Genomic DNA, 26,228 nt, shown 5'->3' on the forward strand with positions numbered 1-26,228 from the left:
GTGCTAGTATTTTAGACTAGTGCTTCTTAAACTCTGGGTTATGACCCACAGAAGGGGTCATGAGTGGAAAAAATTTAAGAAGCCCTGTTTAAGACAGCCTACTAGTTGCCTTTTTTAAAATGACTTATCATTAAAGGACTCATGAAGTCACATTCAATACCAGTTCATTTTCCTCCCTTTCTATACCCAGCTTCATCTGCTGCCTACTACAGAGGTTTTTTTAAATGTTCTTCATTCCTGTCTACTCTTACATTTCCTTTTTTCTTGCCCTTTTCCTTCGCCTTGTTCTATATCCCTCCTTTACTTTGTCCCTCTTCCTACCCTCACCTAAAATTAATGAAACAAAACAGCTTAAAATATAAAAGTTGTACTTATCCTTCCAAGACATCGCCACCATCAAAATGATGCTTGGATCTCCACTCTCCTTTGTAAATGATATGAATTGGTAGAGAAAGAGGAAATGTTAGGGTTGGTCCTACTACCACCCAATAGTTTGTGGGTCTTATACATCTGATCCCTGTAACTCTAGCTAGAGGTTCCCACTGCCAGTCTACAAAACACTGATTTACCACAGCTGATACGTATCAGCTGTTTGGCAAGTGTGTGAGAAAAAAATATCCTGAAATTCAAGCATTGGGGGTTTTCCTTTTTTTTTCCTAGGTTTCGGCATACCCACTGCCAGAGCACCGGAGCACTGCCCTTGCGAATCAAGCTGCTATGCTCTACGTGATCCTCTATTTTGAACCGTCTATTCTTCATAACCATCAAGCAAAAATGAGAGAAATAGTAGATAAATATTTTCCAGATAACTGGGTACACATGTCCTTATTATACATAACTTTTTACCAGACTTTATGCTACAAAATACTCTTTCTTTTCTTTTTTCTCATCAAAAAAATGGTTGACCATAAAAGAGGGTGGGCCAGTCATTTAGTTAGAGTAAGGAATTAGGTAGGTTTCAACATAGCAGACCTTGGGCTCCACTGGTGTTCTCACAGTGTGAATGGACTTAGGGGAAGGCTTCCAGCAGGGCAGGTGGCCCTCTTGGGAAGGTCCAGATTCTTTTATTGGAACCTTTTAGCTGTTTTCATAAATAGTGGGTGTTAAACTAAAATCACATTAAAACGCATGTTTCCATGGTCACGGTTAACCATTGATTTAATAGTTTTAATTTTTTTTTCCGCATTTACCGTTCGTATCCTTGGACCGATATCCTGCTAGTCTCATCTGTTACAGATACAACACATCTATGACTTTTAGTCTTAGGAAATTGTGGCTTGGAGGGGGAGTGCATCACATATGTGATCACTGTCATAAGTAGGTTTTGAAACAGAGCCCCATTTACTCCAAAGCTAGGACTCTATCCATCACTGTGTCATGCTGCCTCTCATATAGTACAGTCTGCCTTTAGACTGAATTTTATTTTTAAAATGTCATGCTATTCTTCAGTTACAGTTGATAATACTTCAGGAGAATGTTTGAATTTTTTAGACTTGTTTGAAATCTGTAATTTTATATTTTAAATTTAATCAAAGAAAGAAAATAGTATTTATGAATCACTTCCCTTGTACGTAACACTATACTCAGTATTACCAAAGGTTGACAAAAAAGATAGAGCAGACTAAACTCCTGTACTTAGGAACTGTCCAGTGTTTCCTCTTACCCAACTCTTGATTTAGTGTTATAAAAGGCCTACTTAAACATGCTTATTGACATTCTTAAGAACAACTTGGAGTTGGGAGTTGATGGGCACAACTGCACTTCTTAGAGGAGTTAGAATTGAATGATGAAGAGGAAGGTTGTAATTCTGCCCCTTTTTTCTGGCTAGATGTCAATGTAGAAATTACATTTACACTATAGCACTAAAATCAGTGACATTTTAATTAAAAAGAAAGTTAGCTCTTTGGGAGTTCAAGCTTCGTGAGAATAGGTTCTCTTCCCTTCTTTCTCTGATTTGTTTGACTTTCCAGGAATCTCTCTACTGAGATAAGAGAAGTTGAGTTGTTATACATCCTCTATTTAAAACTAGTGTTGAGTGAATTAAAAACTCCCTGTAGTTTCTATTATATTATTAGCTCCTTGAGGGTTGGACACATCTCATATGACCTGGTAACCTCCACAGTAATGTATACAGAATAGGTATTATTAAATATTTATTGAACGAATGAATGTATATTTACTATTTCAGGTGATTAGCATTTACATGGGAATTACAGTCAATCTTGCAGATGCTTGGGAACCTTACAAAGCTGCAAAAACTGCTCTGAATAACACACTGGATCTTTCAAACATCAGAGAGCAGGTATGTCTGGTTAATCAAAGGAAGACTGCTCGTAACTGTGTGCAAGGCAAAGCATAAACTGTATCAATACTCTGTTCAATTTGAGACAAATTTATACAAGAATTTCAGTAGAATAACATGAATTCAGTGATAAATTATGAGAAAATTTCATTAAGTGTTAATATGCTGCAATAACCTTGCATAGTTAAAATCATGCAATGTAATTAGAAAACAGGCCTATGGCCTTTAGGAAGACATACATGATAAAAGCTAATATTCATATTAACACTTTGATTGTAAGTGCTTTATGTAATTTATGTAAGTGCTTGAAGCACTTTAAGATTGTAATTGTTTTGTGTAATTTATGTAAGTGCTTTACATAAATTATCTTTTCTTACTGTAACTGCGACCTCAGTAGGTAGGCTCTGCTGTTATTCACTATTGAGCCCTAATTGGCTCAGAATGAATGTAAATTACAATTGTTTCTGTGTTTGCCAGAAACCTTGAGCATCTTCCCCCCCATGACCTATTTTTTTTTAAAGAGGCCATTCTTTGCCTCATTTTTTAATTAAATCTTAATCACTAAGCAGGTGCTGCCTTAGTCAGACTGAGACCTATTAAAGATCTTAGCTTTAAAAGGCCAAAGTCCCCCACTACATCCTGGGCCATCTCCAGTCATCTTGATCCATATCTGGCCACTGGAACCAGTTGACTCTGGAGGAGAGAGTGAGGCTGATGGCTTTGTACAGCCCTGCCTCACTTCAAACCAACTCACTACAAGTCATGACATCACCTCCCTTTGAGAACAAAGGACAAACAGTAAGCAAACAAGCAACAAATGAGAAAACTGAGACAAGTTATGTGCCTTGCCAAACACACCTGGGAAGACCTGCCTTGATGACTCCTTGCCTGCGTGCCACCTCACTGCCTAAATGATGACCCAAATGACATGTCGTAGTGAGGGACCTTAACCCATAATGACTTGGTTTGCTTTCTTTACTCATCTTTCTCATAGCAGAAATGACTCTCAATGAGCTGGCTGAGATTAATGTTTTGTGTTGGTAAAGTGAAAGGTGATGATAGCATCCTTAAGAAATAGTTTCTACCACTGCAACTTCATCTGTGATTCAGAGTGTATCTAGGAATATAGACAGGTAAATGGGCTTAAGAGAATGGACTCCCAGAAGTACAAAGGGCTTGCTTCTCCTTTTATAAAGCTTCATTCTGTTTCTTTAATTCAAAGGAGAAAGAAAAGCCTACATAGAGAATAATTTATTTGGGGGAGCACAGCTAGCTTTTCATAGCCTATTCCTCCCTCTGGCGATCTGGATTTTAAAGTTTCTGCTCCAAAAGAACAATACTTTTCTCCATATATGCCCCTTCCCTGACGAAAAGAAAAAAAGGTCCAGCCTGTTTTATTTAGGTGAATTACACTTTATAAATAATGTACAAAGTAATTTGGTTTCTGGCATATATCCCAGAGAAAGTGAAGTTCATTATTTCATGCTCTCAGAGTATTAATTTTTCATTACCAAGATGACTTTCCAAATTTACATATTCTGCTTTGTGACATTTTAAAGGGATTGTTTAGTGCCTGTTGTTGGAATATCACTTGATAGTCCCAACCCAAATGGAAAACATTAATAATGTTTTAAATTTTATTTTACTTCCCTCTCTGGAAAAAGAAGGTAGACTAGATATTCTTGCCTAAATGTAGAGCCATTTCTGTTGTCCACTAAAATCTGACCCATTTTAATTGTCTACTGTAGGCTTACATAGTTTCTACCTTTCAGCTGCTTCTGCCTTGAATTTCAAAGTAAATGGTATTGACATAGCTGGCAATATCAAACTACGTTCTTACCTCTTCCTCACAGGCCACCTATAATTCCTCACATGATATCATTCAGTTTGTATAGTCACTGCAACTGTTTGCCACATGGTTCACTGCTAGGTAATGCTTTGCAAGTTATAAATTTTGTATGTATATGTGTGTACATATACATACATATTTTTTTTTCTTTCTGTTGAACTAATTAAATTTTTTTACCCTCAAAGGCAAGCAGATATGCCAGTGTCAGGGAGCGGGTACATTCCCAAGTGCAGCAGTTTCTAAAAGAAGGTTATTTAAGGGAGGAATTAGTTCTGGATAACATCCCACGACTGCTGAACTGTCTGAGAGATTGCAATGTCACTATCCGGTGGTTGATGCTTCATACTGCAGACTCAGGTAATGTCCATAATTTGTAGCCTTTCATATGAAATTTCATGTTTAAAATTAAAGTTCCATTCTCCCTCATAATACACAGCAGTCCAGAAGAGAAGAACCCTTAAATAAAAACCTGATCCCAAGGCTTGATAGAAAGAGGACTGGAGGATGAGGAGGTGGAAGTCTATCCATATGGGAGGAAGAAACTTAGGAAGTAGAGTGAAGAAAAGCATGGCTGGGATCCTTCCTAAAATGGTGGTCCAGGAAATAGTAATGAGGAAAGGAGAAGGCTTCAGGAAGTTGAGATGAAACCAAGGAAGAGAGCTTGAGGTCAGAAAGTTTGTCTAAAATTGTTTAAAAGACAGAATGCAGGCAATGTTAAAAATTACCTGATTAAGCTCGTCCTCCCTAAAGCTTTGGCCTTTCATGGCACCAACATGTATTCTTTACCCCTGGCTGCATTGACACTTCAGTATGGTCTAGAGGAACCTCTGATGTCCCCTACGTGATCCAGCTTCACTAGTCTGTACTTCAAAAACCTTTCTTCTCCCTACAGCCACTCGGCTGCGTTTTAACTACAAACAACCCCTTATCCTAGATTGTGCCAGGTTGGGTTGGGTTTTTTTTTTTTTCTTTAGAGCTAAGGCTTGAAAGGATATAGTTGAGTGGAACCTGGGAGAATTCAATCCTTCGTGCTCCCCTGGGAAGCATAAGGGACAACAGTCTCATAATCAGTTCTTTTTAAGTACATCAAGAAAGGGGTTGAGGTGACCTAGGTTTTCAAATCATTATTTGTGCCTTCTATTTCTGGTATCCACTGAAAAACCTTGGAGTATTTTGGCAAATCACCAAAAGATGCTTCCAGGATGGTGACCTGGGGCTAAATGGTAATATTTCCCTACTCAATTAAAGAACCAACATGTGTCCTTCAGGAAGATTGCCATTATAGATCACCCAGATTTAGAGCTAGAAGAGGTCTTAGAACTTGTCTGTCCCATCTCCTCATTTTATAGCTGAGAAAACAGGCCCAGAGATATTAAGTGACTTGCCCCAAGTCACACAAATAGTAATAATTGAAACCTTTCTTGAACCTGAAGCCTTTCACTCCAAACCCATTACTAGGTACCATTTCTTCCATAAAGCCATTATTGTTCCTTCTAACCAAAAATTTCTAATAGCACTTTATCTGCATCTCTCTTTTGTCCTTGTAACATTCTACTTTATATCTTACTTATTTGTATATATGACCAATCGATAGTTCAGGGCTAGGTTGTTTTCATTTTATTCCATATTTCTCATTTTTAACATTTTGAGTATTTTTTGTTAACAGTTTTGATCTTAGCTCTAATACTCTGTCTTCCAGAGGGATTTGAGTCTCAGTGAGTGCTAGAAAATAGGAAGAGTGAGAAAACAAGAGATTTAAGATGGGAGGAAGCTTCTTAATGATGGTGCAGAGATCCCAGAGGACACAGTAGAAGGAAGAGCAGAGTTAGAGTGGGGCTTTGGGGCTGGAGTTGAAGGATGAGGAAACAAAGTGGGGCTTAGGGGCAAGGGGAGGGACTGTTCTTCAATTGGGGGTTCAGTATCACTGGAGTAGGGAAAATAAGAAGCATTGATGCTATGTTAACCACTGAGGAATGAGTCGAAGTTGATTGTCAGTAGATGGGAAGAGATATCCTGAAAAAGGCAAATGATTAGAAGGTTAAAAGTCAACTGCTGATGTCCAGAAGAAGATGGCAAAGGTCTCACAGGTCATACCACATGGAGATGAGTAGAAGGAACTTAGGGTATTTAGCCTGGCAGTCAGATGGTATAGGAGGGACATGATAGCTAATTGTCTTTGGGTATTTGAGGAGTTGTCACTCATACAAAGGAGTAGATTTGTTCTGTTTTACTAGAACTAGAGCAATGGATCAAAGTTGCAAAGAGGCAGATTTAGATTTTAATAAATGGAAAATTTTCCTACCAATTAGAGCTTTGTAGAAGTGGAATGAGCTGCCTCAGGCAATTATGGGTCTCCTCACTGGAGATCTCCAAGCAAAGGCTACCTAATCACTTCTTGTGGAAACTATAAAAAAGAGGTGATTATTCAGACTTCAGGTTGTTCTTTGTAGCTCCAGTGATGGGCAGATAGCAGATGATTAATAAATGCTTGTGATTAATTACTTGAACTAGACTTCTGCTGAGGTCCCTTTCAGCTCTAAGATTATGTGATCTTTTCATTTCATTTGTAACTTAACGACTATTCTAATTGTCAGGAAGAAGCATGCTCTAATTCTTTTAATCAGGAAATAATCTTTTAAATTGAAAGTGATGAGAGGAAAGGATACTTGACTTTGAGGATGTCCACTTTACCACTGCCTCCTCAGTAGAGCAGAGAGCAAATCTTGTAGAGATTATTGGTTTATAGATGATTGCTGAGGTTTATGTATTCTTATTCTTAAATATTTTGCTTGTGAAGCCACTAAGTAATCAGGTAGTCTCTCTGTGCTCTTAAGAGCTTACGTAAATTGTATTTTGGAAAGCATTATGCAAATTGATAACTTTTTCCCTCCTGTATATAGCCTGTGATCCAAATAACAAACGCCTTCGTCAAATCAAGGACCAAATTCTGACAGACTCAAAGTACAACCCAAAGATCCTCTTCCAGTTGCTGCTGGATACTGCCCAGTTTGAGTTCATACTTAAAGAGGTAACAAATGATTATTTTATAAAGGAAGCTTTCAAATCATCGTCATTACCATCATAGGAAACATTTCCATAGCATTGTAAAGTTTACAGTATGCTTTATATACACTGGCTTATCTTGAACCCCGCAACAGCCCTTGAGAGTCCTGTCTCCATTTTACAGATGATGAAATCGAAGCTTACAAAGGTGGTGATTTATCCATGATCATACGGCTCCTGTAGTAATTTTCAGAGGCAGGATTTGAACCCCAGGTATTCCTGACTGCAGTCTACTACTCTCTCCACTAAACTGTAAACACCCTACTTCAAGTCCAAATACCTAGATTTAAAGATTTATCTGTTCTCTCTGATTTTTCAAATAAGACAACCATGGGCCTAGAGGCCTATTTATTTACCCAAATAGAAAAAGTAATTTGCATAACCAAGATTTAAACCAAGGTATTCTGATTGCAAAACCAGAGTCCCACCTCATTCTGGGACCAGCAACCAGCCATTTATTGGGCATTTATTATGTGCACAGTCCATTCTCACTAGGGTACTTACTAAACGAGTGATCTTAGACCTCCCTGAGCCTAAACCTCCTCACCTGTAAAAAAGGGGTGGCAGTACTTTGACTGCTAATTTGCAGGATTCTTTTAAAGATGAGACATTCATCCCTAGTCTCTCCTGAGCTCCATTCTAGCATCACCAGTTGTCTGTTGTACATTTCAAACTGGATGTCCCATAGGCATCTTAAAATGAATAGACGAAACAGAACACTTCATTCCCTTCCCCCTGCCCCACAAAAAAGAAAAAAAGAAAAGAAAAAAGGAAACAAGCATTTATTAAAAATTTAGTTACCAGGCACTGGGCCAAGCACTCACAGATATTATCTCATTTGATCCTTTGGAGGTAGGTGCTATTATTACCCATAGTTGAGGAAACTGAGGGATGCCAAAACCACCTCTCCTCTGAAATAGCCTATTTTGGTTGAAGCCATCACTGTCTCTCCAGTTACCCAAGTTCACAATCTGTCTTCTCCTTTACTTCTTGCTCCATATTTCCAATCAGTCCCCAAGTCTTGTCAGTTTGATCTCCACAATCTCCCTTGTATCTGTCTCTTCTCTCCACACGCATCCTCACCACTCTAATTCAGACTTTCCTCACTTGCTGGGACTATTGTAGCAGCCTCCTAGTTAGTCTCCCTGCTTCTGGTCTCACTTTTCTAGTCCATCTTCTATACATTTTAGAAAGTGATATTACTAAAGTATAGATTGACTGTATCACTCCCCTGCTCAGTAATCTCTAGTGGCTCCCCATTTCCTTTTGAGTCAAATACCAGCACCTCTGCTTATCATTTCGAGCCTTTTGCCACTTGGCTCCAGCCTCACTTTCCATTCTTATTGTGCATGACTCCTCTTCACACAGTCTGGATGAACCCAAATGGCCCTTTTGCTGTAATCTACATTCAACATCTGTCATCTTTCTCCATGCTTTTTGCACAGTCTGTCCCCCCACACTTGGAGAGCAATCCATGTTCATCTCTTCCTCTTAGACTCCATTTCCTGCTCAGTTCAACCACCACTTTCTACATGCTTGATAGATCAATTCAGCAAGCACTTATTAAATTAAATGTGTTCCACATTCTCTGTGTGGTGCTGAGACACAAAAGCAGTCTCTACTGTCAAGAAACTTACATTCTGTTTGGAGAAGGTGGTTGGCATGTCCAAATTTAAGTAGGTACAAAATATATGCAAGGTAATATTGGTGGGGAGGTGCTAGTAACTGGGGGAACACAAAGAAAAGCCTCATGCAGAAGGTAGCAATTTGGCTGAGCTAGTGATACAGAGACAGAAATGAAACTGTGTCTGTTCTCAGAGGCCTTTCTTTCCATGGGAAGAGACGACAGGATACAGAATAAATGCAAGGTTGTTTACTGAGGAAAGGCACTAGCAGTTGGGGGAATTGGCAGAGGGATCTGTGAGGTAGAAGTAAGCAAGGGAGTCATTGCAAGGATGAGCAGCAGCCCATGCAAAATGGAGCCTCACAACTAGAGGAGAGTTTGGACGCTCTGTAGAGCACAGGAAGGAAAGTAACGTATATAATGAGGTTGAAGAAGTGGTCTGGGTGGTAAAGGTATTTTTTTTAAAGATAAATATATAACGTTCTTCCTGTGATACTTCTGTTTTCCATAGTTTTTCATGATTCCTGATAGAGGTTAAGTAATCACACACCCCAGTTTTCATTAGTCTGCGATACAGTCCATTGGGCCTAAGAACTAGAACTCTGAAAATAGCAAAACTCTTTCTCTTCACTTTCCTTGCCTTTCAACCAGGCTTTGACTATTTTGGTTCCATCCCAAATATGTGATTCTGCTTGTAAAGAAAAAGAAGCAAAATAGGAATTCAGTATTTCTTCCTTTCTTCCTTCATCTGTTATCATCCCATTCATTCCAAGCAATTACCCCTTTTTCTTTGATATTCTACTGCCCCTGCCACGATAGCTATAAAAATCTTAGTGTTGTCCATAGCATCCATCACCAGACTCTAGTTTTTGTGGTGCCATTCATACAAGACCATGCTACTTTTTTTGCTTATGACATCAAAGAGCTGTCCTCACTTCCCTCTTCTGTACTCCATGGACAAGTCATAACCTCTCTAGCTCTGTATCTAGTAAATAGGAGAGTATTGGGCTTAACAGTCAACAAGGACCTCTCTGGCTCTGTGATTCTGTATTTCTTTTTTAATTCTATATGGTCCCTATGGATCTTTGTTGGTCTCCTTAGATAGTTCCTCCTTCCTTTATTGGAACAATTTTCGTTTGTTTTAATGGAATTTTATTTATGAGAGCATCACATAATTCTTGGACTAACATCCCCTGTGGAATTTTAGGTCGTGAGATCCTACCTGTCCCTTCCCTGAATTCCTTGAAATTATTAATTCTGCTCAGTTTTTCACCTGTATGGTTTCAGATACTAGATAGAGTACCTGAAGTTCATTTCATTTTTCCTTTGGCAAGCAGTTCTTCCTAATTGGTCAGAATAGATCCAGAACAGCCATTTTCCCTGTTCATTTCTTTACTTTTGGAAGAATTAAAGTATTTTATGAAAGCTACTCAAGAATTTATCAGTTCTTTTTTTTTTTGCAGACAGATTTCTAGCAGATAGTTCTGACGTTAAAACCTCCTTTCTTTAGTGTTATTTTACTGTGCCAGTTTTGTGGTATTTGCCCAGTTTATCATTTCCTTCCTCTGATCTAGTGACCTATGGTCTTCTCTCACTATAATACTCCTTTGTTTCCTCTCCCTGCATTGACACTTACCCAAGTGTTATCTATGGTTTATGGATATCCTCCCTTAAGTATCTTCTCTTGCTAGACACTGCTAATCCAGCAGCTTTTTTTTAATCTAATCTATTCCTTTTGGATATACTGTGTCCTTTCATCGCCATGTTCTGCCCATGAGTTTCATCTCAACTATGTGTCAGTGAAACTTATGCAGCCAAATTCACCTGCTTTCTGAAGATCTCTGTTCATGTTGTTTATTACCCTTTCTTTACTCATCTATATAGTGTCAGCCCTCTTTTGTTCTTTGCTCCATTTTTTTTTATCGTTTCCTTATTTTATCATCCTGTTTAGATCACAAAGATTCCTCTCACAACCCCAACTAAGACTCACTCCTGCCCAGGGATTCCTACTCCCACAGGAGTCTTCTTCAGTAAATTAGTTTTTCCTAACAAAGTAAAAGCAATAGTTAAGCAATTGTAAAGTTAGAAAGAACTTTGGGAATCCTATAATTCTGTACTCACATCTTCCATTTCAAAGAGGAGGAAACTGAAGCCCAGAAGGTTCAGGTGATTTTCCCAAGGACACTTGGGCAGAGAAAGCCACATCCTAAACAGAAACCCATCTCTCCTGGCTCCCAGCCTGCTAAGCTTTCTACAGCACTGTTCTGACTCTGGAATGAAAGCAGCTTAAGTAATGCTACTTTGGGTACATTGTTTCAGTTAAAATATGAATTTCATTCAGGGGCTGTCAATAAAGTATTTAATATTAGTTTTCTTTCAACTACAAATGGCTTTTCTACCATTCTCTCCAGATGTTCAAGCAGATGCTTTCAGAAAAGCAAGCCAAATGGGAGCATCACAAGAAAGAAGGCTCTGAGAGGATGATGGAACTTGCTGATGTCTTTTCAGGAGTAAAGCCTCTAACGAGAATGGAGAAAAATGGTAATTGTTCAAGAAGAAAATGTGGATACATTAGATATATGCGTGAGGACGATGTGAGAACCAGAGAGCTGGCAACATGGTGATCCTTTGCTTTGCTTTTTTAATTTATGCTGATCTACTCTTGGCTGTATCCTCAAATAACAATTTCATGCCACCATTTTTCTTGATTTGTTAACCTCTTTGGTCACAGAAAAGGATTACAAGCATTCCTTGCCTTTAACCCTTTCACAGTTCATTCATTCAGTACATAGCCTTACAGATACTGGACAGTTTCAGATTTCTGTATTTCACCACCTTTGCGTGCCCATTAGACTACTTCACACAAGTTAGCAGCCTGCATTAGCATAAAAAAGGGACTGAAGACTGTAAGACTGTTTTGGAAAAAAAAATTCACAAAGCATAAAACAAAGTCAGTGGAATGATTTTTGAGGACCTTTACTTGCCTCAGGAAAATGTATCTAGAAAAAAAAGTATCCCTTAAAACTTCCCAGTACAGCTTTCTGTGGATATCTGGGCCATCTTTGAAGAGAAATACTGTTTTTCAAATGTTGTCTCTTATCTTAAAGACAACATATAAGTTTCATGCCAAAGTTATTTCTAGGAGGTTGTATTTTTATGTGCTCTATATGTGTTTCTGTATATGAGAATCCTTTATATAGTCAGTGTATACAGTATATTTATGCCCATTTTGTAGGACTTTAAACGTAGCTTTACTGTTTTACATGATTAGTAGTTGGTAGTTCTAGTAATTCAGTTTGTTGTATTGTTCCCTTTTACCGGACCTTGTGAGTCATAGAGTGAACCCCTAATTCAAAAAAATGCATTCTTACTTTACAGAAACACATTGTTTAGAAAAGTGCTTAATAATATATTGTATTTTAATCCAGAAAGGGGAGGGGTGTCTGTCTGTCTGTCTGTGTGTCTGTGTGACAAGAGCTAAGCTGCTTACTCTCTCAGTTCCTATTCTCTTTCCTGTATTTCCATTATTTTTCATTGACATATTCTTTGAATTCAACTGAAAATTCTACTGAATTTTCAAAATGGTAGCTGCTAACTGTGAAATGGGTTCTCAGTGGTTTAAGCAGTGTAGAATACAAATCCTAAGACTGATAATAAAATGAAATGTTACAAGGAAAGCACTGTGAAGATAGACCCAAAAAATAAAATCAGCGCAAAAAAAGGAAGCTTTATTTAACCGTATCCCACTCTCCACATCCAGATGATTTATCCCATCATCACTCACCTATACAATCTGAGCAGGAAGGGGCCTCAGAGATCACCTAGTCCAACCCATACCTAACCAAGTAGCCCCAATGCATCACCTACACTGTTGTTAGCTGATCTCATTTTCTCCCAAAATACGTCAGTGTCATTCTGCCTCAAATCCTTTACCTTGACTGTGGCTTCTCTCTAGACTGCCCCTCACTCGTTTCCCCATGTTTATAAGTATAATCTGCTTTTCATGACACACTTCAAGTTGCATCTCCTCCACAAAGCTGCCCCTGACAACTCTGCCCACTCCGATTTTTCCGCTGCCTCTCTTCTCATAACATTTATTTTCTGTATATAGCACACATTTTGAAGGTTATGTTGCTACATAATTATTTTATTCCTCAAATCTTTACTCTTTAACTTGAGTATAATCTCTTTAAGGGCAAGGCTCTTACCACATATTTATATCATAAATGTGAGTACCTAGTGTTGGGTGCATAGTCAGTGCTTAGTAATCATTAGTTGAAATGAGTTTAAACTAAGGTGTTCGTCAGCATGTTGCAACTGAAGGAATTACATGTCTTTAGTAATCTTTCTTTTGTTTATTCGTTACTAGAAAACCTACAAGCTTGGTTCCGAGAGATCTCAAAGCAGATATTGTCTTTAAATTATGATGACTCCACTGCTGCAGGCAGAAAAACTGTGCAGTTAATACAGGCATTAGAAGAGGTAAGAAAAATCTTCACAGTACAGCTGTGCAGTTACCATGATGATTATACATAGACCAACTTTGTTTTATCCGTTACCATCAAACAAATTTAACAGCATATAAGTGCCAGCCTCTTAAATATGAACCAAAGTTTATCCTTCATTAACAACCCTAGAAGTCTTCAGAAATTAAGGCTTTCCTTCCTAAATTAAATGAGAATATCATAGTTATTGTTCCTAAAATGGAAAAAAAATGTATGTTTTATGTGTTTGTTTAAGCTGCACAATTAGTGACCAAGAGACTATTTCTGTCCAGATGCCCACATCAGCACTTATTCATCACTTTATGACTTCGCTGCTTTAACAGTTTCTCAAGTTAAAATTTTAAATATATTGCCAAACAAATCTTATTAAGAGACTGTTAAGAATTGGACTATATTCAAATTTATTTTCCAGGAAAATAAGCACAAAAGAAGGTATTCAATATTATGAGGAAAGTTAACATTAAGTTTATTTCCATCACTCAGGTTCAAGAATTTCACCAACTGGAGTCCAATCTGCAAGTGTGTCAGTTTCTTGCTGACACACGGAAGTTTCTCCATCAGATGATCAGAACAATTAACATTAAAGAGGAGGTCTTGATCACTATGCAGATAATTGGTGACCTTTCCTTTGCCTGGCAGTTAATTGACAGGTAACCTGACTTCTCTGTTAACAAGATATGTGAACAACTTTTTGGCAAAAAGCCTGACAGACATTCTCATTACTGTGTTCTTTTCAGTTTCACGTTCATCATGCAAGAAAGCATAAGGGTTAACCCTTCTATGGTCACCAAACTTCGCTCTACATTCTTAAAGGTAAGCAGGGCCAAGGTGAGCAAATGCTTCACTTCAACAACTGATGGTAATCTTCTTTATTTGTTAACCTCATTGATTTAGTCAGCCCTAGATTCCGTCCTCTTTGAAAATTCAGTTAGTACCCTTTTTAAATATTTGTTGCTTAAATTAACATACAAAAATGGGAATTTCTTAGAGAATAGTGTAATATGTTATTAAATAGCAATAAACTAATTAAACTTGCTAAAAGGTAATGCATTTAAATGAATTACTTCAATTTGTAAAATATTCTAATTTATTTAGTCACTTTCCTAAGTCTCTAACAGGATTCTTTATCCCATCATTCTTACTCACTAAAAAATTGTTAAAGTTTTCTCTGAGGTCCAGGAGTTTATTTATTAGCTGTCTATGCTCAAGAGTTAAATTTTAACAGAGCTAGGGTTTGAATACATAAATACTGTAGTTCTTTGACATTAACATTAGGTTTAGCTTTAAATAGACCAGGTTTCCCCAAAGATGGAAGGATGGTCTCTGGCAGCTTTTGTGTTGGATGCCCCATTTGCCATCATTAGATAGCATTTAATACCTCCCTGCCATAGTTCTTAGTCATTCAGATTGCTGGTGGAACATATCCCCTGCCAGCTGCTATTCAAAGAGACGTTCTCACCTTCCCTGCGTCCACTCTTCTGAATCACAGAACCATAGAATTAGGAGTTAAAGAATAACATCAAAGGTCATTTAGTCCAACTCAGATCTAAAGCACAAATCCTCCCCTGAAATATCCATAGCATAGCCATAGATTTACCTGCTATGATGCAAATAATATTCTTCATAATACTTGATAAAAAGGCTTTTTTTTTCACTTTACTTACTATGTTTTGTTTCTAATTCTGATTCAGCATTTACAGAGGAAATGATTTCTTGAGGGCCAGAAAAGTTAAATCATTATATTCTACAACATTCTTGTTAATTCATATTTAAATGGAGCATGATAAAACTACTCCTTTATACCAGCTTTGGCACTTGGAAGATTTTAGAGATTGTATAGGCACATAATTTTGCATTTATTTTCATTATCAATAATTAGGTTCTATTACCATTTCAATTCTTCTGATAAAAGAAAAGGAGAAAAAGGTGAGCTTAATACTTTAGAAAATGAAGAATCTCCTTCACCTCTCATATCTAAGTGATTCATTTGCATTGACAGCAAGATATGAAGTTTGTCTAATGTACCTATGTTTCCTAATTCCATTAATATATTCCATTGAAATGTAGCCCTATGTAAGTTGAATGCCTTTACAGCAAATTTCTCTGAGACAAAAATACAAAGTCCAGCCTATTTTTTCAAATTATAATAGATATAGTCATATAACTTACACAACCCTTTGGCACTACTTATAATTAGCTATCTTTATAAAAGCAAAATTAGAAAAATTTCTTTTGAATTCAGTCAAAAATGTGAAGAGAATTCTTTAAGATGTAATTTTTTTTGGTTTGTCTGGGGGTAAGATTGTTTATATGACTTTGTGGCCAATCTCGATTATGATGTAATTAATTCAGATACGTTGGGAAAGACTAGAGAAGTCCTTCTTCCCCTTTATTGGAGGACCTTTCTTTCCCTTATAGACTGGGCACCCTCAAAGTATAGAAGCCATGGCATATCCCAGGTCCCTGACTAGTCAGTCCTAAACCCATCTGTTTCTCCATGGTTCCTGGCCTGCTTTGTTGTTGGCCCATCAGCCTTTGTCCCCTATAGTTCTCAATCATCGAAGAGCCCCCAGGGCTTAAAATCTCTCCCTCTTCCTCCTTAGGAGTCCTTCACCATTCCCAGTAGAATGACACTTTCCTTAATCCTTTCCCTATTCCACCAGAAATCTCAGTTTGACTTGGAAATTTTACCCTGTCTTCGTGGTTAACTTGGCTCATCTCTTGGTGGGTTAACTGCATAACCACTGGAAGAAAGGAACACTTTTTTTATTTTGGAGAAACTGATTTTTCTGAAGATTTCATGCCCCTGATGACTGTGCTAGATTCCCTCCACTACCCTGCTAGCCATAGGTTAAAATGATAAGAAAAAATACCAAGGCCACTGATGGATAGCTGGAACAGTGATGTGGTATAATGGATAGAGTACAGACTTGGAATCAGGGAGAGCTGTGGTCAAGTCCTACCTCAGATACTTACTGGCTGCGTGACCCTGAGCTAGTCATTTAATCTCTCCCAGCCTCATTTTCCTTATCTGTAAAATGAGTAAAATAATTTCTGTTTATCTGTAACCTTTCTTTTCAGCTTGCTTCTGCTCTTGACTTGCCACTTCTTCGCATCAATCAGGCCAATAGCCCTGACCTTCTCAGTGTATCGCAGTATTATTCTGGAGAGTTGGTTTCCTATGTAAGAAAGGTATGCACTTCATGTTTATTACATAATAACCATTGTAATTATTAAGTAAGTGAAGAATACTCTTTTAAAATAAGCTAGAGTCTGTTCTCCATGAGGCACAGTGATTTTTTTTTTAGCTGACTTGGGAACAATTACTTCATCCCCTACTTTAAAAACCTCTGATGGCTAAAATATAGTAGGCAAAGTAGAGAAAATACTGACCTTGCAGTCAGAGGACCTGGGCTCAAACATCGCCTTGGATGTTTTCTGCCTGCAGTACCTTGGGCAAGTCCTTTAACCTCCTGGGGCTGCCATTTCCTGAACTACAAAGTGAGGGAGTAGGACAATTGGCTTCTGAGTCCCCTTCCGGTTCTTGATCTCTGATCTGATTCAGATAGAAGGTGTCTGATTGTCCCCATTGCTTTGCACTTCACCTTCTGTCTCCAGCCTTCTTTTCCAGCTTGATCTCAAGCTCCTCCACTTTATATCCTCTAGACTCCATACACAAAGGACTACTTCCTGCTCATCCTGCCCCAAACACATCTTAGACTTTTCCACCTTCATCCCTTTGCCCAGAGTGTGTGTTCACCTTCCATTTACTTTGTATTTTATATACGTAATTATCAGTGTGTTATCTCTCCTATTAGAATGTGAGCTCTTCGAGAGTAGGGACTGTATTTACCTTTCTTTGTATCTCCAGTGTTTAGCACAGCGCCTGACACATAATAGGCACTAAAGAAATGCTTGTTGACTGCCTTCAAGCTCAATTTTTATTGGAGAAAAAAATAACTTGGATACAAATAAACATAGTCCAGGGAAAATTGAGGCTGAAGAGATTGTTAGGGGAAGATTCATAGAGCTGATGGCAACTTAGTTGAACCTTTTTGGAACACAAAGATTCTGAAAGGATGATGAAAGGGAGTGTGTTCCAGAGAGCAAATAGCTTGTGGTGTTGTAGGAAGTATTGAGTTGGGGGAGTAGCTCATAGCCCAGAGTAGCTGGAAAAGAGTTAGTGAATCAGAAGTATTTGATGATGCCCAGCTGGAATTCAGGAGACATGAGGGGTGGCTATCTGGATTTGGAAGTCATCTTCATAAAAGTACTTAAACTCATGGAAGTGACAAGATCCTGAAAAAAGGTTCCCCCTGGGGAACAGCCCTATTAGGAACAGGAGTTGGAGCCTGAGAAGGAACAGTCTGAAAGATATATGGAGAGCCCAGACTGAGCAGCATCTCAGAAGCAAAGGATGAATGGGAAGGAGTTGAGGGAGGGGGTGGAGTGCAGCTATAAAAATGTCAGTAGGAATCAAGAAAAGGCCTTCACTTTCAACAGGTAAGAATTTGTTTAAAATGTCATTTACTTGCTTGAAGCGAGAAAGGTTCTAGGCAACAGTTGGGGCTAGAAACAAAATTTCAAAGGACTAAGAATTGAGTGAGGAAGAGGGGGCAGCAAGAGTAGATTTTTTTTATGAATTTGGCAGTGAAAGAAAGGAGAGATCTATAATGATAGCTGGAAGAGATGAGCAGGGTCAAGTGAGGGCTTTTTTAGGGCTGGACTGGTGAAAGAGCAAGTATACAGTGAGTGATCGATATTAGAAGGAGAGCTTGAATGTGTAGGAGAGACAGTTGGTGATGGAAGAGGCAGGAGGAGAGGGGATCCAGAGCACAGGAAGACTGGCTTTGGAAAAAGAAAGAGCCACCTCTTCCTCAGAGACAAAAGTAAAGGAGGAAAAGGTGTGACAATGTATGGGGGCTATAAGGTATGTAGATGGGGAGAAGAGGGAATTTGTGGCAGATAGCCCCTCCTTTCATCTTGACAAAGGTATTCAGTGACTGGGGCTATCCAGTTAATGCATTTTTCCCTTTATTTCTTTTTTAAAGGTTTTGCAAATTATTCCAGAAAGTATGTTTACTTCTCTTCTGAAGATTATAAAGCTTCAAACCCATGATATCATCGAAGTGCCTACCCGGCTAGACAAAGACAAATTAAGAGACTATGCTCAGCTGGGCCCACGATACGAGGTTCCTTTGACATTTAAAGTGTTGCATTTTTATGTTTTAGACCAGACATCATAATCTCAGCCCAGTGTCATCCAGTGGAACTTTAGCCATCTATCCCGTCTTGATTCTAAAGACCTTCAAGGAGGGAGATTTTTCCCCATCTTTGCCAGCTCCTTGAATGACTTAACAGTTCCTAACCTTGGGAAAGCCTTCGTCTTATTTATTACCCAGCTTCCTTAGATTTGGTTTTAATGTCCTTTGTTCCTGTTCAGTTGTCAGTCGAGGCTGGCCACAGCTCATCACAGCCCTCTATACGATCTTCCCTTAAAGATGATTACTACATTTTTCTTCAGCTTAAATAGTCTCTGTAGGCTAAATAGGCAGTCTAGACTGCCTCAAAGACTGTTTTTTTTTCCTACCTATGTATAGATGAAAGGTTTTAAAAGCTATATAGAGTAGAAGTTGGGAATGAAACTATGATTCTTGTTAAATGTTCAGATTAATTCAGTGGTAACTCAGTCATGCATCCCTAAATCTAAGAGCTTGGCCTTCCTTCCTACTCCCAGCTGTCAGCATCTAGGGCAGGGTCCTCATATCTGCTTCCTCTGTTAAGTGGCTTTTGTTGATGTTCAGAGAGAAGTTGGGAGACCAAGAAGGAATAACAACATTTCCAGACTCTTAAAATATAATTAGAAAAGACCTTAGAGATCATCTAATCCAGTTCTCTTATGTCCCAGAGGAGGAACCCAAGGCCCAGAGAAGTTACGTGGCTTAACCACAGTCCAACAGTGGGTGGTAGGACCAGTCCTGTCATCCCGGCTGGCATCATTATTGTCAGTTCAGCCAGAGGTTGAAGAGACAGGCAACCCCCTCCCTGTCCCCTTCAGCCACTCAGCCAATCCTTGGTGTTTCTTTTGCTTTCCTTAAAAATGGCTTTTCTCATTTATCTTAATTATTTCTTTCCATTAAAGGTCGCCAAGCTTACTCATGCTATTTCCATTTTTACTGAAGGCATCTTAATGATGAAAACTACTTTGGTTGGTATTATCAAGGTAATTAACCTCTGAAAGGTCCTTTCTAACCTTCAAAGTCAGAAAGCAGATTATTCCACTGCTTGTATCTATTTGCCCACAAACAGAAAGCTGTCACAACTTGCAGATTACAGCCCATTCCTTCCTCTGGTCAATAACTCACTTTCCTGTTTTGACACTTTTGGGTGCATGCTAGATTGGGAATTAGGAGCTGAAAGTCCTGTCTGTATTGTTTCACTGTGGGATCTTGTTCATCATTTTTTTTCATATATTGACAATGAAAAAGGATAGTAAGACCTTGTTTTATATCATACTTAAAGTTGGTCTTCAAGCGACTTGATTCTACATCTGTACAGAAAATAGCGTATATTGCTTCAGAAGCCATCTGAATATTGGAGCAACTCATTTTAGTGTTCCTTGCAAAAAAAGAAAAAATATCTCTATTATCTTGCATTGAAGAATAATAATGACTAATGCTTTATGCTGTATAGATGGTTTTACTTTCCAAAGCATACAGTTTACACTGATTCATTCATTTGGTAACCATTGATTGAATGTCTGCTTTGGGCAAATTATGGTGGTAAGCACTGGGACAGATACAGAAGTAATCAAGGGACAGTTCCTGCCCTTGTGAAGTTTAAAGTTTGGTGCAGGGTGAGCAGAGAGAGAGAGAGAATGCATGGATACAGTATAGGCAGAAATGTGGAGTAATCAAAATGCAAAATGATATATGATGAGAATGAAAAATGCAACAGAAAGACCAAAAGATAATTTCTGACTAGGAGATTCATGGAAGAGGTAGCATTTTAGCCCCCATGAAAGACAGGATAAGACAGGAAGAAGAGAATGTAGAGGAGGGGGTGGCATAGAGAGTGGCATGGAATATGGTATACTTACCTAGCCAAATCTTCACCTTCCTTTTTTTGAGAAATGGAGCTATTGCTGATGACTCAAAACTACACATGGTATTACAGGATCCAGAATTGTGTGGACAGGCTAGAGCAGCCAGAAAGGATGAAATGCTAATGAAATTAATGCACAGTCCTGCATTCAGATTCAAAAGGTCAATTTCACAGTCAATCAGTAAACATTAAACGCCTCTTATAAGCCAGGCACTGTGCTAGGCACTGGGGGGTCACATCCACAAGGGGTGAAGCAATCAAGCATGGAACAAGGGAGGTATGGCAAAGCAGCAGGCCTGAAGTGTATCCAGAACAAGGACCATCCCCCACACTCTGCCCTGGTAAGGTTGCGTTCAAGGTATTTGCTCAGCTTGCCACATTTCAGAAAAGACACTGATCAAGGAGAAGATATCCAAAATAAGACAACTGGGATGGTGAGGACTGAAAAATGGTCATTGAAGGAACAGGGGGCCTTTGGTCTTGAGAAGGAAAGGCTTAGGGACATAACACTAAGGTCAGTTATTTAAAGAGTGTTTAGATTTTTTCTGTTCAGCCCCAGAGTTCAGAACTGGGAACAGTGGAGTAGAGTTGCAGAGAGGCAGACAGAGGCTGGATGTGAGGGAAAAAACCTCCCTAAGAATTAGAGCTGCCCCAAAGTGGAATGGACTGTCTTAGAAAGAAGAGGGATCTCCTAGGATATGAGAGGTCTTCAAGCAAAGTCTGCATGATCACTTATCAGGGTTGTTATAAAAGGAATTCTTGATCAGGTAATGGTTAAAATAGCCTCTAAGATCCCTTCAGAACCCGAGAATCTGTAATGGTCTATTGTCTCCCTAGCCACAACAGCAAGTTACATAGCACAGAATAGAAAGACAAGCCAATGATTCTCTGAGGAAAGAACATGCTGAGTCTTCAAAGCAGAATAGTGCGCACACACACCCTCCCCCCCCCAGTCTACATACAGGCTTAACTTTCTGTTACAGCACGGTGCTGTGAAGGCTACTCATCTAAGTTCAGATCCATTCCTTTGGTTTCTTCCAGCCACCTTTGTCCAGTGCCAAGATTATATTCTTATTCATTATTCATCTTGTTAATCATTACAAATGATTGTTTATAACTGTGAATTAATAAATGTAACAATTTCAGAGCGAATTGAAATCACCTTCACAGCATCATCTAGTAAAACTATCAATGTCCCTGTGTTCCCCCAAACAAACCAAATCCCAGATTAGTAATTGGCTAGGGGAAAAAGCCTATGGTCTTCAGCTATGAGTTTGAGAACTGCCTCACTGTCGTTTAGAAGCCACCCTCTATTAGAGTTCATTTTGTCTTCATTTTCCTAACTCATTTGTCTTCATTTTTGGCTCTGACTTAGGTTGACCCAAAACAGTTATTGGAAGATGGGATAAGGAAGGAACTGGTTAAACGTGTTGCACTTGCCCTTCATAGGGGACTCATCTTTAATCCTCGAGCCAAGGTACAAGCAGATGCTCTCTAAAGCAATTCCTTTTCTGTATACACCACATAAACAGTACAGAATAGGGTTCTTACATCATGTATGCAACCAAAGTTTCCATTCATATTTTAATGCCTAGCTTTTTAAAAAGAAACAAAGAATTATTTCCTCCCCTCACTTGTTAGTTAGTCCACCCATATTCAACTTTTAGAACTAACACTTAAGATTAAGAAAAATCACTTACATTTAAAGGCATCCCGGATTTTTAAGGGACCTTCCTTTGCCTTAGGTCTTAGAGAATGTGATTCATTGTATCAGGAGAAGGGTTTTAAATGTTTAAGACTACATATATTATAATAATAATACATATGTATAATATGTTTTTATATACATATATATTAAGAGGAAGACTACGTATATAATTAGCAAGTAATTTTCTATGCTAAATTAGCCTTTAAAATAAGTTATAAAAATTATAAAAATTGCCAGCCTTCACTAAATTTTTTCAGGACATCTTTTCCACAGCAATTAACAGTAGTAAAAAGGAATGAAACCAGCATTCTTTTCTACTCACCTGACAACTATTGTTCTCCAAGATGAGTTAAAAAGTAGTTTTTTCCAAAGTTTTAAATTTTGGCTTTGCATACTTGTTGAGGAATCATTTAATGTCATCTCTACATTTTCTTCTAGGTTGATATAAATTGGAGTAAAACACACAACCTGTTCCCATTTAATGGACTTAATTTTTTCTCCTTTGCATAGCCAAGTGAACTGATGCCCAAATTGAAAGATATGGGAGCTACCATGGATGGATTCCATCGTTCTTTTGAATACATCCAGGATTATGTCAATATTTATGGTCTCAAGATTTGGCAGGAAGAAGTATCTCGTATTATCAATTATAATGTGGAACAAGAGTGCAATAACTTCTTAAGAACAAAGGTATTTAATTTGTAGATGATTTATTTGAATGGATTGTGTGTATATCAGAACAGAAACTCAGAAACACCAAAAATATATTCAAAAATAACTCCTTAAAGTAAAGAAATATGTATTGGTCGTTTAGCAAATATTTAGTACTTATTCTGCCCTAGATAATGGGACCTCAGGGAGATTAAAAAGAAATAAAATATGTTCCTTGCCCTTGAGCTTATAGTCTACTAATAGATAAGAAATATAAAGACAAACGACTACAATACAAAAATAACTTGTGATAAGTGTTGTATTATATCTTGGTACCATTCAAGGGCTATAGGAATCCAAGAGAAGAAAGATTATTCGTGGTCAGGATAATCAAAGGCTTCATGTATGGGTGGTATTCATACTAGGCTTTGAAGAACAGGTATGATTTCAGTATGTGAAGCTGAGTGGTTGAGGGCCTTTCATCCAGCCCCCTGAACAAGCTTACAGAGGCAAGGGGTATGGCAGGGAAGACTAGGTAACGTGGGGCCAGACTGTGGGAGGTACTGCTGAGCATAGATTTTATTTAATGGACAGTAAGCAGCCACAATTCTAACAAAGTTAATTAGAAAGTGGGGATGTTAGAAGCAGAGAAATTATCCTAATAGATTATTGCAGTAGTGTAAGCATGAATGGTCTAATGAATGAACTAATTTTTTTAAAAAACCCTTACTATGTGCAGAGTACTGGGGATGCAAAGAGAAAAATAAAATCATCCCTGCTTTCAAGGACCTCACATTCTAATTGAGAAGGTTAGCTTCAGAGCAGAGGGAGGGAGTGGGATAGAAACAGAGCCAGGACTCTGGATTCCTTCCCAGAGGTATTAAAATGAAGGGTCAGCCCCCAGCTAGGAAGGGGAAAGAGGAAGGTAACGCTGGAGGAAAAGTTGGTAGGGATGTCACTGCAAAGTAGCTGCATCTTCAGGGCCCACAGGATGGTATCCAGACCAGGCAGACTAGGACAAAGCAACAGGCCCTTTCCTCTTTGCCCCCTGCTAGGCCTTCAGAATTGGATCAGAGTGGTATGCTGTATGACCTCAGGCAAATCACTGAAATCCAGAACCCTGCTTTCTCCATCTACAGAACAAGGGATTTTACTAATTGATCTTTGGGATCTTTTACTGTCCGATAAATAGATAGATTAGATAGATAGATAGGTAGGTAGGTAGGTAGATTTTATGATCATCTGAACTAGGTTAGTGGCACTAGAAATAGAAAAAAAAGAACAAAAAATACTTTGTGAAGGCATAGAAGAGGCAAGATGTGTGTGGCAAGAGCTCTGGACTTGGAATCAAGAAAAACTCAGGCTTAAATCTTAAAGAGTAAACATTTATTAAGCACCTACAAACTGTATGAGCTTCAGCAAGTCACTTAAACCTCTCTGAATTTCTCACTTGTAAGTGGAGCTAATAATATCTGAAGAACCTACCTCCCAGGGTTATTGTAAGGATCAAATGAGATAATGTATTTAAAGTACTGGGAAAACCTTAAAATTTTATATAAATGTCAACTATTATTATTAAGGAATAGCCCACAGGACTCAGCAATTCACTGAATATGGGAGTATATAAAGATTACTCTGAGCTATCAAATCAGTTGAATTCAGAGTGATGATGCCTTTAATAGAAATAGAGAAGGAAGAAGATTTGGTTTGGGATGGTGATGGGAAAGGAGAAGATGATGATTTCAGTTTTAGAAAGATTGAGTTTGGGTTGATAGGACTTCAAGGTATAACTCTTGAGCTGGTGTTTTTAAAGGTCCAGCTAGAGCCAGGAAAGACAGACAGCAAGGCCTGAGATACTTATTTGAGAGTCACCACATAGAAATGAGAGAAGCCATGGGAGAAGATGAGTTCACCTAGAGCTGTTTTGTAAAAACTTAGTGAAGTAAATTGCACAGATTCCTCCAGTAACCTGTTCTAGAATTTTACAGTTATGTAGTCACTCCCCTTGAGTTGTTTAGTCTTTAGAGTTACACATATCCCATACTCTTTCTCACTTTCATATTATAGGAGAGAAGTTTATCACAGGTAATGGTTATAAACATACACTTAAGCTACTCCCATAGGACAGGTGGTAATAATGATAACAATAACATAACTCATTGAGAAAGATCATATTCATAGAGCAAAAACTACGTTTATATTCATATTATATTTCTTGCCGTATAGTTAACCCTTCCCTAGTGTTGTATGAAACTGTAAGGCCACTTAAATTTGGTCATTTTTTTCTCATCCTTACAGAAAGCTTAATGTATATTGCTTGCAGACAGTTACACTAATTTGGACTTTAGAAAAGGCTTTGAAAAAAAGCATTTATTTTTGTCATTCTTTGTGCTGTGTTATGATTGTAGCAAGAAAGGATTTTTTTTTAATCTAATCCAAAATATACATATGACTTTCATTTTTAGATTCAAGATTGGCAAAGCATGTATCAGTCTACTCATATTCCTATACCAAAATTCACTCCTGTCGATGAATCTGTAACTTTTATTGGTCGACTTTGCAGAGAAATACTACGGATTACAGACCCCAAGTAAGTATATTTGAGCTGCATTAAATCTTGGGCACCCTGAATAATTTAAATCACTTTACATAGTGAGGGAAAAGCCCTGGATTTGAATATCTAAGCTGAAATATTAACCCTGCACTAAGTAATCAGGAGCAAGTCACTTAATTTCTCAGAAAATCAGTTTACTTTCTGTAAACTGGATATAATGCTTTTAGTACTTCTGCCTCATAATATTATTGTGACAGGAATCCTTTACACTTTACATCACCATATAAATTTATAAAATATAAAAATGATAAATGTATACATCTGTATAAAGGAAGGTCATTTTTTAGCTGCCATTTTTTTAATGTAGTTAATCTGTATTCAAATTACATGCTTTCCCAAGTTTCTTAAAAATCACACACACTGGAAGAAAAGAAATCTCTGTGGTTCAAAATGCTTTGCAGAATAATCCGTTGTTCTTACCCCATTGCTAAAGTATTCATAGAAATACTTGAGAAATTCACCATTAATCTGGGGGCCTGCCAGGGTGATGGATGGCTTCTGTTCAGCTCCTTCAGTCTCTCCAAGCGTCTTTCCTTATCTTCCCCATCAGAATAAGTGATGATTACATCACTAGGATTTTGTTATGAAGAGCCCTCAATGCCCCCTTGGAGACTTAAAGTTCCCATCATTTCTATTTTGTCAACCAGTTCTTTCATTGTCAAAATTTCATACAAAATAGTAAAACCTCTCTTTACTCTCTCCGCTTTTTTGAAAGGTAAAATTGTAATCAAAATAAGAATTTTTTTAGCCAGTGTGTTCTCACTAATAATCCTCACTTCTGTATATCTCTATAATAACATGTAACAAC

At 38.1% G+C, this 26,228-nt stretch overlaps 1 protein-coding gene across 2 annotated transcripts in view; it reads left to right on the forward strand.

The window, feature by feature from the left end:
* The window catches only part of WASHC5 (WASH complex subunit 5), a 67,273-nt gene that overhangs the window by 20,052 nt on the left and 20,993 nt on the right, over positions 1 to 26,228 (forward strand). For both annotated transcript variants that reach the window (XM_072603090.1, XM_072603091.1), the window contains 14 exons: positions 661 to 813; positions 2,189 to 2,302; positions 4,337 to 4,508; positions 7,052 to 7,179; positions 11,250 to 11,379; positions 13,208 to 13,320; positions 13,827 to 13,993; positions 14,081 to 14,156; positions 16,425 to 16,535; positions 18,395 to 18,535; positions 19,486 to 19,566; positions 21,823 to 21,924; positions 22,666 to 22,845; positions 25,272 to 25,396. In XM_072603090.1, the coding sequence (XP_072459191.1) occupies positions 661 to 813; positions 2,189 to 2,302; positions 4,337 to 4,508; positions 7,052 to 7,179; positions 11,250 to 11,379; positions 13,208 to 13,320; positions 13,827 to 13,993; positions 14,081 to 14,156; positions 16,425 to 16,535; positions 18,395 to 18,535; positions 19,486 to 19,566; positions 21,823 to 21,924; positions 22,666 to 22,845; positions 25,272 to 25,396 (1,793 nt within the window). The remainder of the gene's footprint in view (positions 1 to 660; positions 814 to 2,188; positions 2,303 to 4,336; positions 4,509 to 7,051; positions 7,180 to 11,249; positions 11,380 to 13,207; positions 13,321 to 13,826; positions 13,994 to 14,080; positions 14,157 to 16,424; positions 16,536 to 18,394; positions 18,536 to 19,485; positions 19,567 to 21,822; positions 21,925 to 22,665; positions 22,846 to 25,271; positions 25,397 to 26,228) is intronic.

This window comes from Notamacropus eugenii, chromosome 4 (assembly GCF_028372415.1).
Source record: "Notamacropus eugenii isolate mMacEug1 chromosome 4, mMacEug1.pri_v2, whole genome shotgun sequence".
NCBI classification, from domain to species: domain Eukaryota; kingdom Metazoa; phylum Chordata; class Mammalia; order Diprotodontia; family Macropodidae; genus Notamacropus; species Notamacropus eugenii.